The following is an 11,698-nucleotide window of genomic DNA, read 5'->3' as shown; positions in this document are numbered from 1 at the left end:
CCACGCCGGGGCTCTAACCCACGGGCTGCTGACCCTTCGGTTACCCCACCCCCATCCGATGGTCCTGGGGCGAGAAAAGTCCGGGGGGAGGAGGGCTGACGGCACAAGAGTGAGGGCGTGGGGAGAGCATCCCCAGGAAGCGGAAGCACCGAGATTTGAGACAGCGGGGGAAACCGAGTCGCGGCCACGCCGCGCGGGGGTGAAGCCCCGCTCAGGCGCCTACCGGCCGTGTGACGAGTCTCCGAGGCAGGTGGCTGCCCCGCTGGCACTCCGAGGGGGGCACTGAGGCTGGGCACACCCCACGAGGCAGGCTGAGCTGGGACGCGGCACTGCGTGAGCGTCCCCAGCACTCCCTCCTCGGTCACCGAGGGCGGCCGGGTCTGTGCGGAGCCTGGCCAGGACCTGGCTTCCGCCTCTTGTCTGCGCGTCCTCGGCCGAACGTTGGAACTCACGCCTCGGTTTCCTCCCGGGCAGGTGGGCACGGCCGCTCCCGCGACGCGGGGCTGTCGTGAAGACCGTGGAGGCCCGGCAGGCTCGACCCGGTGAAGAGAAGCAAGTGGGCCCTGTGCTGTGACTTAGTGGCCTGTTTGCCGCCGTCCCCGGGCGAGCGGGGAGGCCCCGGGGAAGGAGCGAGGGAGGAGGGCAGTGGTATGGTTCCAATTAAGCTGTTTATGTGCGTCCTTGTCCGGCGACAAATGTCTGCAGTGACGGAGGATGGTGGTTTCAGTTTTCCGTTTGGGATCAGACGTCTCGAGGCTCCGCCAGCCTCCTGCGGGAGTGGACGGTGGGTGGTTCTCGACCCTCAGGCCTGCTCCGGGCCACGGCGGGACGGTGCCCCCAGGCCTCGGCCCAGGGCCGCTCGGGGTCCTGACTGTTGTCCCTACACACCTGGGCCCGCACACACCCCTGCATAACAGCACCAGCTTGTTTGGGGGTAAGACCAAGTTCACGAGCGTCCACACCCATCAGCAAATGCTTCTGTCTCCACTGACCCATTTGGCCAGAGCGGGCCGTTTCCAGGCCAAGCTGGACAGGGAGGGCGGAGGGCTGCAGGCAGATAGGAGGGCCTGGTAATTTCCATCTTGATTTTCAAAGTCCCACAGAATGTGCAGGCGAGCCAGCGCAAGTCCGGCTGGAAGGAAGCTTGACAGGAAGTCTCTGCGGGGACGGCGGCCTGGGGTGGGCCCGCGGCTGTGGCTGGCGAGGCGCCTGGCCTCAGTGGGCCTCGGCTTCCTCGTCTGGAAACGTGGCGTCCACACCTGCCTCGCGGGCTCGTGAGGAAGAAGAAACGTGAGGAAGGAAGGAAGGGAAGGAGGAAGAAAGGGAGGGAGGAAGGAAGGAAGCAAGGAGGAAGGAAGGGAAAGAAGAAAGAAAGAAAGAAAGAAAGAAAGAAAGAAAGAAAGAGAAAGAAAGAAAGAGAAAGAAAGAAAGAAAGAAAGGAAGAAAGAAAGAAAGAAAGAAAGAAAAAGAAAGGAAGGAAGGGAAAGAAACAGAAAAGAAAGAAAGAAAGAAAGAAGAAGGAAGGAAGGGAAAGAAACAGAAAAAAAGAAGAAAGAAAGAAAGAAGAAAGGAAGGAAGGGAAAGAAACAGAAAAAGAAAGAAAGAAAGAAAGAAAGAAAGAAAGAGAAAGAAAGAAAAGGAAGGAAGGGAAAGAAACAGAAAAAGAAAGAAAGAAAGAAAGAAAGAAAGAAAGAAAGAAAGACAGAAAGGAAGAAAGATGGATGGATAGATGAAGGAAGGAAAGAAGGAAGCATGGTGGGTGGATGGTCTGGCTACAGGCTGGGGAATTCTGCAAGTTCTGGAAGGGCCCCCACCTGGCTCCGGCACAAGAGGTGGTCACAGCTGGCCCTTCCCAGTGCCCTGCGCGCCTATGAACAGAAGAGGGACTTGTCACAAGGACACTGAGGATCCCACAGGGCCTCAGGGAGGGCGGGCGGACCAGGCAGGAAGGTTCTGCAGCCGGGGAAACGACGCCCAAGGTCACGGCACAGAACCGGTCTGGTGGCACCCGCCTGCTGGGTGGCTGAGTGTGGGCTTGTGGCCCCGGGCGGGGGCCTGGACTCTCCCGTCGGCCCCAGGCCCGCGGTTGCCACGTAAGACACAGGAGACCCAGTTCAATTTGACTTGCAGATAAACAATGAACCCCCAGGAGCCCCCACCGTTCCCCTGAGAGAGGTCTCTGGACACCAGCTTCCTTGCATCAGGGGCTCCCAGTTCAAGGCCAGGGGAACAGGACGCTTGGGTGCACCCTCGCTGCAAGGGAGTCTGGGAAGCGAGCATCAGATGCTGGAAGTCTCTCCAGGGGAGGGGGGCTCCGCCTCACGGGCTGGGGAGCCCCCCAGACGATGGCCGGCACCTGGCTTTAGGGTTCTCCTCCCCTCTCCTCCGGAGAGCCCGGGGAGACGGGCCAGATTCTCCCACATTCTGTGTGTTCCGTGAGGTTTTGGCTTCTGCAACGCGAGCGTCCTTCCATCTGTGTTCTCCGCCAGAGACTTTCATGTCTATTTACATACAATCCCCGCTGAAAGGAACTAGGGCTCCTTGGAGAAAACGGCTGATCCAGGGCCGGGGCGAGGAGAGTACAAGACGAGCCGGGAACATCTTGTCGTGCCAGAAAGTTGTGCCAAAACGGATAGGACCATGTCAGGATCACGGAGAAGCCAGCTGGAAGGCGCCCCCCCCCCCCCCCCCCCCCCGCCACCGCCGCAGCCGGGGGTGAGCGAACAGCGAAGGAGGAAATGATAGGAGGGCGTTGTGTAGGTACGAAAGAGGACTCGGCGAGCCGTCCCGGGGTGTGTGTGCGTGTGTGTGCGTGTAAGGTATGCATATCACGTAGAAAGTCCTTATAAGACACAAAACCCAACACGTGTGTGCGTGGGAAGAAACGAGGAAGGGGATGGGCCAGCATCTTGCCAACCAACAAAGGTGGAGGGCACAGTGTGATCACAGAAGTTTCCGTCGGGCAAGTTACCATCTGACAACTGCCCCGGGATACTCGTTTCGGGCAAGAAGGATCTCCGAGGGCTAAAACCAGCCACCGAGGGTTTCAGGGGGAATGGGGCGTCTACACGGTCTCAACACACGTCTCCCCAGGTTAGTGATCTGGAGGGTGTGGGCGGAGGGTGTATGGGACTTCTGGTTCCATTCTCGCAACCGCTCTGCACGTCCGAAATGATGTCGAAATAAAGAGCTGAGAAAACAGACGCCAAGCCTGGCCGGAAACTTAAAAGCCAAAATTCACCCTCTTGTTCCTTGGGCTGTCCCTCCGGGGCCTCCCTTCCCCGAGGCCGAAGCCGGGAGGGCGGGGGCTGCCACTGTATCATCAACTGCTAAGAACCTGAGGTCTTAGAACCAGAGGACCCAGAAAGTAGGGGGGGGACCCCCAGAAAGGAGAGCGCTGCAGCGGGGGCGTGTCCGAGTCTCCGCTGACCCTTGAACTGCGCAAAAGCCCAGAGCAGCGAAGGCCGGCGAAATCCAAACGATCTCGGCTGCAGGCCGTGCAGTGTCAGAATTTGAGTCCAGGCCAAGTGAATTTCCCGCTCAAGGCAGAACAGTCTAGTCTCCCTGGTGCGTTAGCACAATGTCGAGATACAACCTAAAATTACCAGACACGCACAGGAACCGGTTTGCAACGTCCACACTCGAGAGAAGGGGCCAGGGAACTATGGCTCGCAGACTGACCGTCTACTTTTTTTTTTTAATTTTATTTTTTGTTTTTTAACACGTACGTCCCGATGAGTCAGCATATAGCGCGACAATGATTTCAGGATGACCTTGTTAAACGGCAGCATCTATTTGGAGCCCAGCCCGGACCCGGCACATAGGGGCACCTGCGCAGGTGAATTCCTTTGCCGCCTTCCCGTGTCAGGGGGGTGTTGGGGGCGGTGGGACGGGGAGGAAACCCCCTGGAGACCGCGGCCACCATGGCGTAAGGAGGTGAAAGCAGGCTGCTTGCTGCCGGGCCGGCCCATCCCCGTCCCTCGTGGTGACAGCCACAGGGCACACGGAGACATCTCTCCCCCCACCTCAGAGCCAGGCCAGGTGCCGACGGAGGGAGCAGCACGATAAACTTAAACTTTTTGTTAAGCTTATCTATTTATTTTGAGAGAGAGCGCGCACGAGCCGGGGAGGGGCAGAGAGAGAGGGAGAGAGCGAATCCCAAGCAGACTCCGTGCGCTCAGCACGGGGGGCTCGAACCCACGAACCGCGGGACCATGACCTGAGATGAGACCAAGAATCAGACGCTTAACCGACTGAGCCACCCGGGTGCCCCTGAAGGATCCGGACGAGTTTTTAAGCCCCACTGGCCGTTCAGGACAGGTTTCGGTTTGGTGTGAAACACTGGAAAGTGGATAGGTGACCGACGGAAGGGACCCCACGCGACATGATGGCTCTCGGACCCCCTACAGAGCCACGAGGCTATCGTTCTTTCCTTCTTTTAGAACGAAGCTGTCATGCTCTCAGGATTTCGTGGCCCCACGTCACCGTCCCCGGGTCCTCAGGGCGCTCTGGGCAGGGCAGCGTCGGGAAGGGCAGGTCTCTGCCAGCAGCCAGAACCAGGGAAGGGGCCTTGCGGTCATTCCGGTCCGAGATTCTTCCAGCTTCTGCTTGCCTTCTTCTAGGGACAGGGAGCTCACTCCCTCTCCACGGGAGCCCTTTCATCTTTGGGCAGGCCTGCCAATTAGGCAGGGATCTGTCTCCCTGGGGCCCACACCCCTGGGCGTTAGCTCTCCCTGTGGAGCGACAGGGCAATTATGTGTACACGCCAGGTGTGAGCACATCTCAAGTGTGGCCCCACCTAGTCCACATAACCACCCAGGGGAACAGACACCGTGACCATCGCCCTTTTACGCAGGAGGCCGTGATGCTCAGAGAGCTTCAGGAACTTGCCCAGCCTCCCACAGCCGGCGGAGTGGAGCTGGGATTCGAACTCAGGCACATCTGGGTCCTGACTCGTAATTCTTTGTGCCCCCGCTACGGAAGCAAGTCTGCATGTGTTCAAAACAGCCTCCGAGGCCCCCTGGGCCCTCGTTCTGCTCTTAGGGAGCCTTCCCGTTCTTCCAGTGGCTGCTTGGGACAAGCCTAGGAGTGGGCACGTGGCCTGTTTATGGGGAAGGGGACTTAGAACAGCCCCAGTGGGTGACACCGGGAACGGTTTCTTCCCTGATGAGACGAACATCGTGGGAAGAAGGCCCTTCCAGTCCCGCCCAGCGACGTGTCTCAAGCCCTGAGCATGGGGACGGCGAGGGGGGGGGGGGGGCCGTCCTGGGCACCGGGGAGGGGTGAGGATTTGTAGGGATGTCCGCCAGGAGCCCCCAGGAATCATCTGATTTCCCCCCTGGGCACCAGTGATCGCCGTGAGGCCTGAGGAAGCAGAGTGGCTTGTCTGAGGTCCTGGTGCCCATAAGAGGTGGGGACGGCCCAGGGACTCCCCGGTGCGTGCTCTCTGCCACCGTGTCACCTGGTGCTGAGCCCCCACGACACTCAGCACGGACTCACGCTACTCTGCCCCGTCTCCGGTCACTTCTACGAGGAGGAAGCCGGCCCCCTCCTCGCGGCCACCGCCTCCCCCAGCCGATGCTGCAGCTTTGACATGCGGAGGTTTGGGGACAGCACAGGACTGAGGTGTCCCGGGACATCAGGACTTCTGGATGCAGGAGGAAGGGGCTGCAGATCTAGGGCGGGGGTGCGGGGGGAGGAAGCTTCCCGGTGGCCTGTGAGAACCGCCATCAGGGCACTTCTACGGACTTGACCTGGCACTCGTCAGGAACCAGCGTTCGCCCGACACCGGCCGCTGCCCAGTCTCCGTGAGTTGTGCACTCCCGTCGCACAAGCGCTCGTGTAATATTTTTAATCAAATCGACATTTTAACAGCCTAAATATACTCATTACGGAGGAAAGCTATCCCACCCTCAATGAAAAGAACATAAACAGAGGTGACTGAGCACACAGAGGCAGAAGCGTGGACGGTGGACGAAAAGAGCAGCCAAGCCCCCGAAAGCCTCCCGCGACTGCCGCGTATTGGGACGCGTGGGGACACACGGCTGCGATGTCACCGAAAGGGGCTGGTGTCCCCCCTCGCTCCCCAAGTCCACATGTTGAAGCCCTGACTCCCAATGTGACCGTACTCGGAGACGGGACCTCTAAGGAGTTCATTAATTCAGGTTAAATGGGATCATAAGGGTAGGGCTCTCGTCCGATAGGACTGGTGTCCCTCTAGGAAGAAGCGCCAGGGGCACCTCGGTGGCCCCGTCGTCGAGCCTCTGGCTTCGGCTCAGGTCACGATCTCGCGGTCCGTGAGTTCAAGCCCCGCGTCGGGCTCTGGGCTGACGGCTCGGAGCCTGGAGCCCGCTTCCGATTCTGTGTCTCCCTCTGTCTCTGCCCCTCCCCAACTTGTGCTCTGTCTGCGTCTCCAAAGTAAATAAACATTTTTAAATTTTTTTAAATAAAAGGAAAGCAAGCAAGCAGCAGCACGAGGGATGCACGCACAGAGACAAGAAACGGGGGAAGGTGGCCGGCTTCCCAGCCCTGCGGACGCCTTGACCGTGAACGTGCAGCCTCCAGAACCGGGAGGAAATAAATCTCTGTCGTCTGAGCCCCCGGGTCCGTGGTGCTCGGTTGGGGCCGCCCGAGCGGACGAACGGCTGACACACAGCATAAGCTCTGGGGGCGAGCAGGGTGTGCGTCACCGGGAGGTCGTGAAACGTGCAGGTGCCCGGGCCCCCGCCCAGACCCGCTGGGCCAGAAGCTGCATTTTGGCAACCCCCCTCCCCCCACCCATGCACGGTCTGCATCCTTTAAGGCACACCCCTCTTGCCGCTTGTCAGGTGGGGGTCTCCCCGGGGCTCCAGAAAATACCGCAGGGACTGGCACCCCCCCACGCCCGTGTGTCACACGCGTGGTGTAAACACAGTTGCGAGGCGCCTCCGAGGTGGTTTCCAACGTTTGATGTCACAGACTGTTCGGATTTGCCCGACGAGAGACACGACACAGAGACACGTTAGAAATCAAACCAGGTTTATTGAAACGACAAAACGACAGCAACGTGGTCCCCGTTCGTGCAAAGCACACACACACACAATTTACAATAAACTTTTTGTACACAGGAAGTAGTAAAATACATCATTTTTCATAGAAAAAAGCACACATGTAAGCTGCGGGCTGAGTGAGCCTACAGACAATATAAAAAAAAAAAAAATCAGAACACAGTGGGGGCAAAAATCTGCAGGAAACGAGAACCTTTTCGTTTGGGGGGCAGGGTCAGACCCTGAAACACCGCTGGCCTGATTCGTCATCTTTTTGTGGGTCAAGTGCCCACGGGGGCAACGGGTCCTGCTAACACGCGAAGTTAGAGATGGTCTCTGACTACAGGGGCCTTGCCTTTGTAGGCCTGTTTCCATCTTCAGAAGGAAAATGGTTCCAGTTTCAAAACGTTTGTGAGCACGGGAGGGACGAGTTCTGGTTCGGGGGGACGGGGGAGAGGGGGGATCTGTCTATCCTGTTAGACGGGCCGGTTCATGAGACATTCGGAAACCCAAACGAGCCCCCAGATGATGGGCTGGACTCGCTCTGGAAGTTTCAGACTCTCCCTTGGGTGGGACGCCTTCACGGCCAGCCCCCTGGGACACCCGCGGGCCGCCTCGACTTCTAACAAGCCCGGAGCCCCAGCAAAGCCACAGCCGCCAAAGGCCGGTCACAGAGCAGAGTCTGATGAAGCGGAAGTCCAGCAGCACAACCCTTAGAATCCAGAAGTTTCCAAGTACCCAGATCTTGGGCTGTAACGAGACCCGTCACTGACAGGCTGACCAAATTCTTCTGCTCTCAGCTCAGCGTGCGAAGAGTTTCACGGCTCTCACCAACTCCCTCCGGCCGGAGGGAAGCCATTCACCTCCAGTCTGTGAATTTAGTCGGGATGCACTCAGCAACCTGGGACTTCCTTCCCCGGGGGAGGCTTCCTTGTCCAGACCATCCCAGCTTTGCTTTAAAAAAAACCCCGACAAAACAAAAAACCCGTCTGCTGGTCCCTTGGCCTTTCCAATATTTTGACGGCCAGTTGAGATCGGATTTGAAACCGGTGTTCCCAGAGGTGACCTGCCGGCCGGCCGGCCTGGGGGGGGGGGGGGGGGCGGGGAGAGCGTCACCTTCTGTGGAGCAACGCTATTTACCAAAGGGTGTTTTCTTTCCCTGTGGGTTTTTGGTCTGGGCTTGTGAAGGACTTTTGTAAAGTGGAAACCAGAGAGCCCCACGCTCCTCAGAGCCGGAGGAACGTCTGGCAAGAGCCGTTCCACAAAAACAGGAAGAGAAATCCTTCTAGAGTGTTACTGTCGCTTTTGCTGTTATGCCGCAGGACCGTTTCATAACCACACACGGCCCCCCCCTTCCCAGAGCTGCTAACCTCGGCGAGGAATGCACTGAGGAATCCATTCCTCCCGCTGCTCAAAACTGGGTCATCCCACGGATGGGGACTCTGCACATCTGACTGCCACTTTTTCAAGGCAGCAACGAAACAGTGGGACCGACGGGCGCTAAGAGTTTTGTTTAAAAAAAAAAAAAAATTAAAAAGTGGGGTTGCCGACAGAACCGCTCGCAAAGCAAAGACCCCGGTGGGAAACATCGTGCGTAAACCAGTCTGGGCTGGGGCGAGGGCTACGGGGCGGGGTGGGGGGGGAGGGGGCAAAGAAAGGATCCTGGTTCATTTGTCCTCAAGGAGACCAAAGGTCACGGCAGCAAACAGACGGGCCACGCGGACACAGGGAAGGACGAAGACGAGATAAATCTCTGGGGTCACTGCGGAACCCTAAAGAAGCCAGCCCTGCCGTCCGCAGAACCAGCCTGTGCGAGGCAGGGTGCCGGCGAGGACGGGGACCAGGGCCGAGCCCGGGCCTCACGTCCCCGGCCCCTCGTTCCAGCCCATTTGTCTGACCAGCAAACATTAAGCCCATTTTCCTCCACTGGTGGGGACGGACTGTGTTTTCAAAGTTTTTAAATAACCACCTTCCACTCCCTTCCTGAAACCCTTTGGATGCTCCGTGAGCCCCTTCCCGCCCCCGCCTGCCTCCCGGCGTGAGCTCCGGGTCCTGCCACGTCCGCAGGCCTGGAACCTTCCCCACGCCCCCCCCCACCCCCCACCAAAGAGCACCGGGAAGGGGCACCTGGGCGACTGTCCCTGCAGAGGGGCCAGTCACCAGCCATCCGGCCGGGACCCCGAGGGCGCCGTTTCTCCGTGTGGTTTCAGACAAAGGCACAAAGGGTGTGACACTGAACGCCATTGAAAGGAAGTTTCCCGCCTCTCTATATCCCCAGCCCACCCCCCCCAAGTGACAAAATAAAAATAAAAAGCAAAACCCTGAAGCCCTCTCGAAGACGCCCCTTCTCCCCGGCGCTGGGAATTCACTGCCTGACGGCAAAGATCCGGAAGGCCTTTCCGTCACGAGGGGTCCTCAGGCTGAAAAAGAAGGCAGAGGCCACATTACCGCAAGGTCTGGAGGGCGTCTTTCAGGCAGCCGCAAAGCGGGAGCTGGGTGTCCCCTGGCCCCAGGGTGGAAGCATCGTGGCCCAGGGACACTTGCCCGCAACTGCTGGAAACACAGCGTGCCCCTGCCAGGAACAGCTGGCAGGCTCCACTCTTTCCGCAAGGCGGCCCGGGGGGGGGGGGGGGGGGGAATCTAGGTCAGGCAGGGCCGCTAACTCATTCGCCTTGAACTCCGGGAGTCGCCGGCCCCAGTCTGTCTGAACCCAGCGCGCCCTCCGAGACCGCTGCCTGGCGTCGGCTACCCCCCGCCGGCTCGACCGGTGGCCGTCTGGTTGACCGATCGGCAGGACAGCATCGTGACGAGGACGCCTGAGCCGCCGTGACGAAAACAGCACACGGGCTAGGCTCGGACGCTGCACGGTCTCGTACGCGCCTTTGGCCTTCTTCCCCGGGGGCTGCGTGAGTGACCCTGGTGTGCAGGCGAGGAGGCTGAGGCAGCGAGAGAGAAGCGGGACTCCCCCGAGGTCACGCAGCCGCCCCAGGTCGCACATCTGGCAACAGCCACCCTCTCGAGGCAGGGGTTAAATCCCGCAGCTAAGTGAAGGCTTTCAACAGAAACAAAAACAAAACAGTGCTGCCGATTGTTAACAAAGCCACCAAACTGACCCCTTTTCGGTGTGCAACCCAGTGATTTTTAGTGATTTCACGGGGTTGTGGAATCCCCTCCACAAACACCCCCGAGAAAACACCACCCGCGCCCAGTTTGGATCAGTTCCCCTCCCACGGGCCCTGCCAGCTTCCGTGCGTATAGACTGGCCCGTCCCGGACACTTCGCGTAAACGGAATCACACACGACGGGGCCTCGTGCCGCTGGCTCGTCTCGCGCGGGTTGGTGTTTCTGGGGCTCATCGGTCCCTGCTTCATCCCTCGTTAGGGCTGCGTCACGCGCCATTCAGGGGACGGGCCACATTTTCTTCACCCATCCCCCGGGTGAGGGGCATTTACACCCCGTCCGCTTCGGGCTCCCAGGACGGAACGCTGCTGCGAACGTCTGTCGATGACGTGTCCGTAAGGACACGTGTCGGCCGATTCTCGGGGACAGACGGCTAGGAGCCGCACCTGCGGGGTCACACGTTACGTGACGGCTCTTTTTTAGATAGCCGCCAGACGGTTTCCCAAAGCAGCTGCACTGCCGGACGTGACCCACCCCCCCGCCCCCGCCGCACGTGAGGGGCCGGCAGGGTCCCCACGGTGTCGCCAGCACCTGCCGTCTCACGGCTTCGTAGGCGGCTGCATAGTAGTCGGTTGTAGTGAAGCGGCAGCTGACCGGGTCCCTGTTCACGGACACTTAGTAGGTCCCTCATACTCTGCTCCTGTCAACGGTGCCACGGGGGGCACGGGACTTTCTGCACGGGTCTGAGGGCACCCGTGGATCAGCCCCGAGGAGCAGAACGGCTGGATCGCAGGACACGTGCTTGTGCGAGCCGGGCGGCTTGCCCGACGGAAGGTTCCAGCGACCGACCAGTCCCGTCAACAACACGCCCGGCGGCCCGTTCAGCCCACCGGCTGGCCAGCGGCGCGTGGGATCCGGCTTCTGGTTCTGGGCCATTCACAAGTAGGGAGGGGCGTCCAAACGGAGCTTTCATTTGCATTTTGCTCGTCCCCGTGAATGAGTCTGAGCAGAGGAGTAACGGCCCGGCCGTGACGTCGCCGTGACTTCCTGTGGGGGGGGGGGTCTCCCCTCCCGCTGAGAGGGGCCCGGGTTGGAAACTGCGGGACCGAAGGGCCCCTGCGCTCTCAGACTTCTCGGCCAGGGCGGCGGTCCTCGGGAAGCAGGCCGCTCGGAATTCCTGCCCGTTTTCCCCTCGCCTCATGGCAGCTTCGTGCTCTTGGCTACCCCGGGGCTGAACTTCTGGAACGGGCATCCGATGGGAGCACTTGGCGAGATGGGGCTGCGAGGAAAAGCCAGGCAGTCCAGACGGAGCAGAATGGGGGCCGCCGGCCTCCGTGCCAGCATCTCCCCCCGACGGCGGAGGGGGACAGTGGCCGTGCCGGGGCCGCGGTTACCCCGGCTGCCCTGCTGGTTTCTGGAAAGCTCAGGTTCCAGGGCCCTCCTCAGGCCTCTGGGCTGCGAGACTTCCCCAGATCCTCTGCCCAGATGAACAGTCCGGAAGAACCACCCAGGGCCGCAAGGCTCTCGGCCATTCCTCACGGCGGGCGAGCCAC

At 60.0% G+C, this 11,698-nt stretch overlaps 1 protein-coding gene and 1 long non-coding RNA gene across 2 annotated transcripts in view; one reads left to right on the top strand and one right to left on the bottom strand.

Annotated features, from left to right (window-relative positions):
* The first annotated feature begins 2,773 nt into the window (after positions 1-2,773).
* LOC125916471 (uncharacterized) lies at positions 2,774-7,098 on the top strand. Its single transcript, XR_007455927.1, has 2 exons — positions 2,774-3,093; positions 6,453-7,098. It is a non-coding gene; the product is annotated as an uncharacterized LOC125916471 (long non-coding RNA).
* CRISPLD2 (cysteine rich secretory protein LCCL domain containing 2) overlaps positions 7,001-11,698 on the bottom strand; it is a 58,990-nt gene continuing 54,292 nt past the window's right edge. The window contains exon 15 of the mRNA XM_049622687.1: positions 7,001-9,445. Coding sequence (XP_049478644.1) covers positions 9,391-9,445 — 55 coding nt within the window. The 3' untranslated portion in view covers positions 7,001-9,390. The remainder of the gene's footprint in view (positions 9,446-11,698) is intronic.

Source organism: Panthera uncia, assembly GCF_023721935.1.
Source record: "Panthera uncia isolate 11264 chromosome E2 unlocalized genomic scaffold, Puncia_PCG_1.0 HiC_scaffold_20, whole genome shotgun sequence".
Taxonomy (NCBI): domain Eukaryota; kingdom Metazoa; phylum Chordata; class Mammalia; order Carnivora; family Felidae; genus Panthera; species Panthera uncia.
The sequence above is the reverse complement of the archived record's forward strand: the minus strand, read 5'-3'. Positions and strand labels throughout refer to the sequence as shown.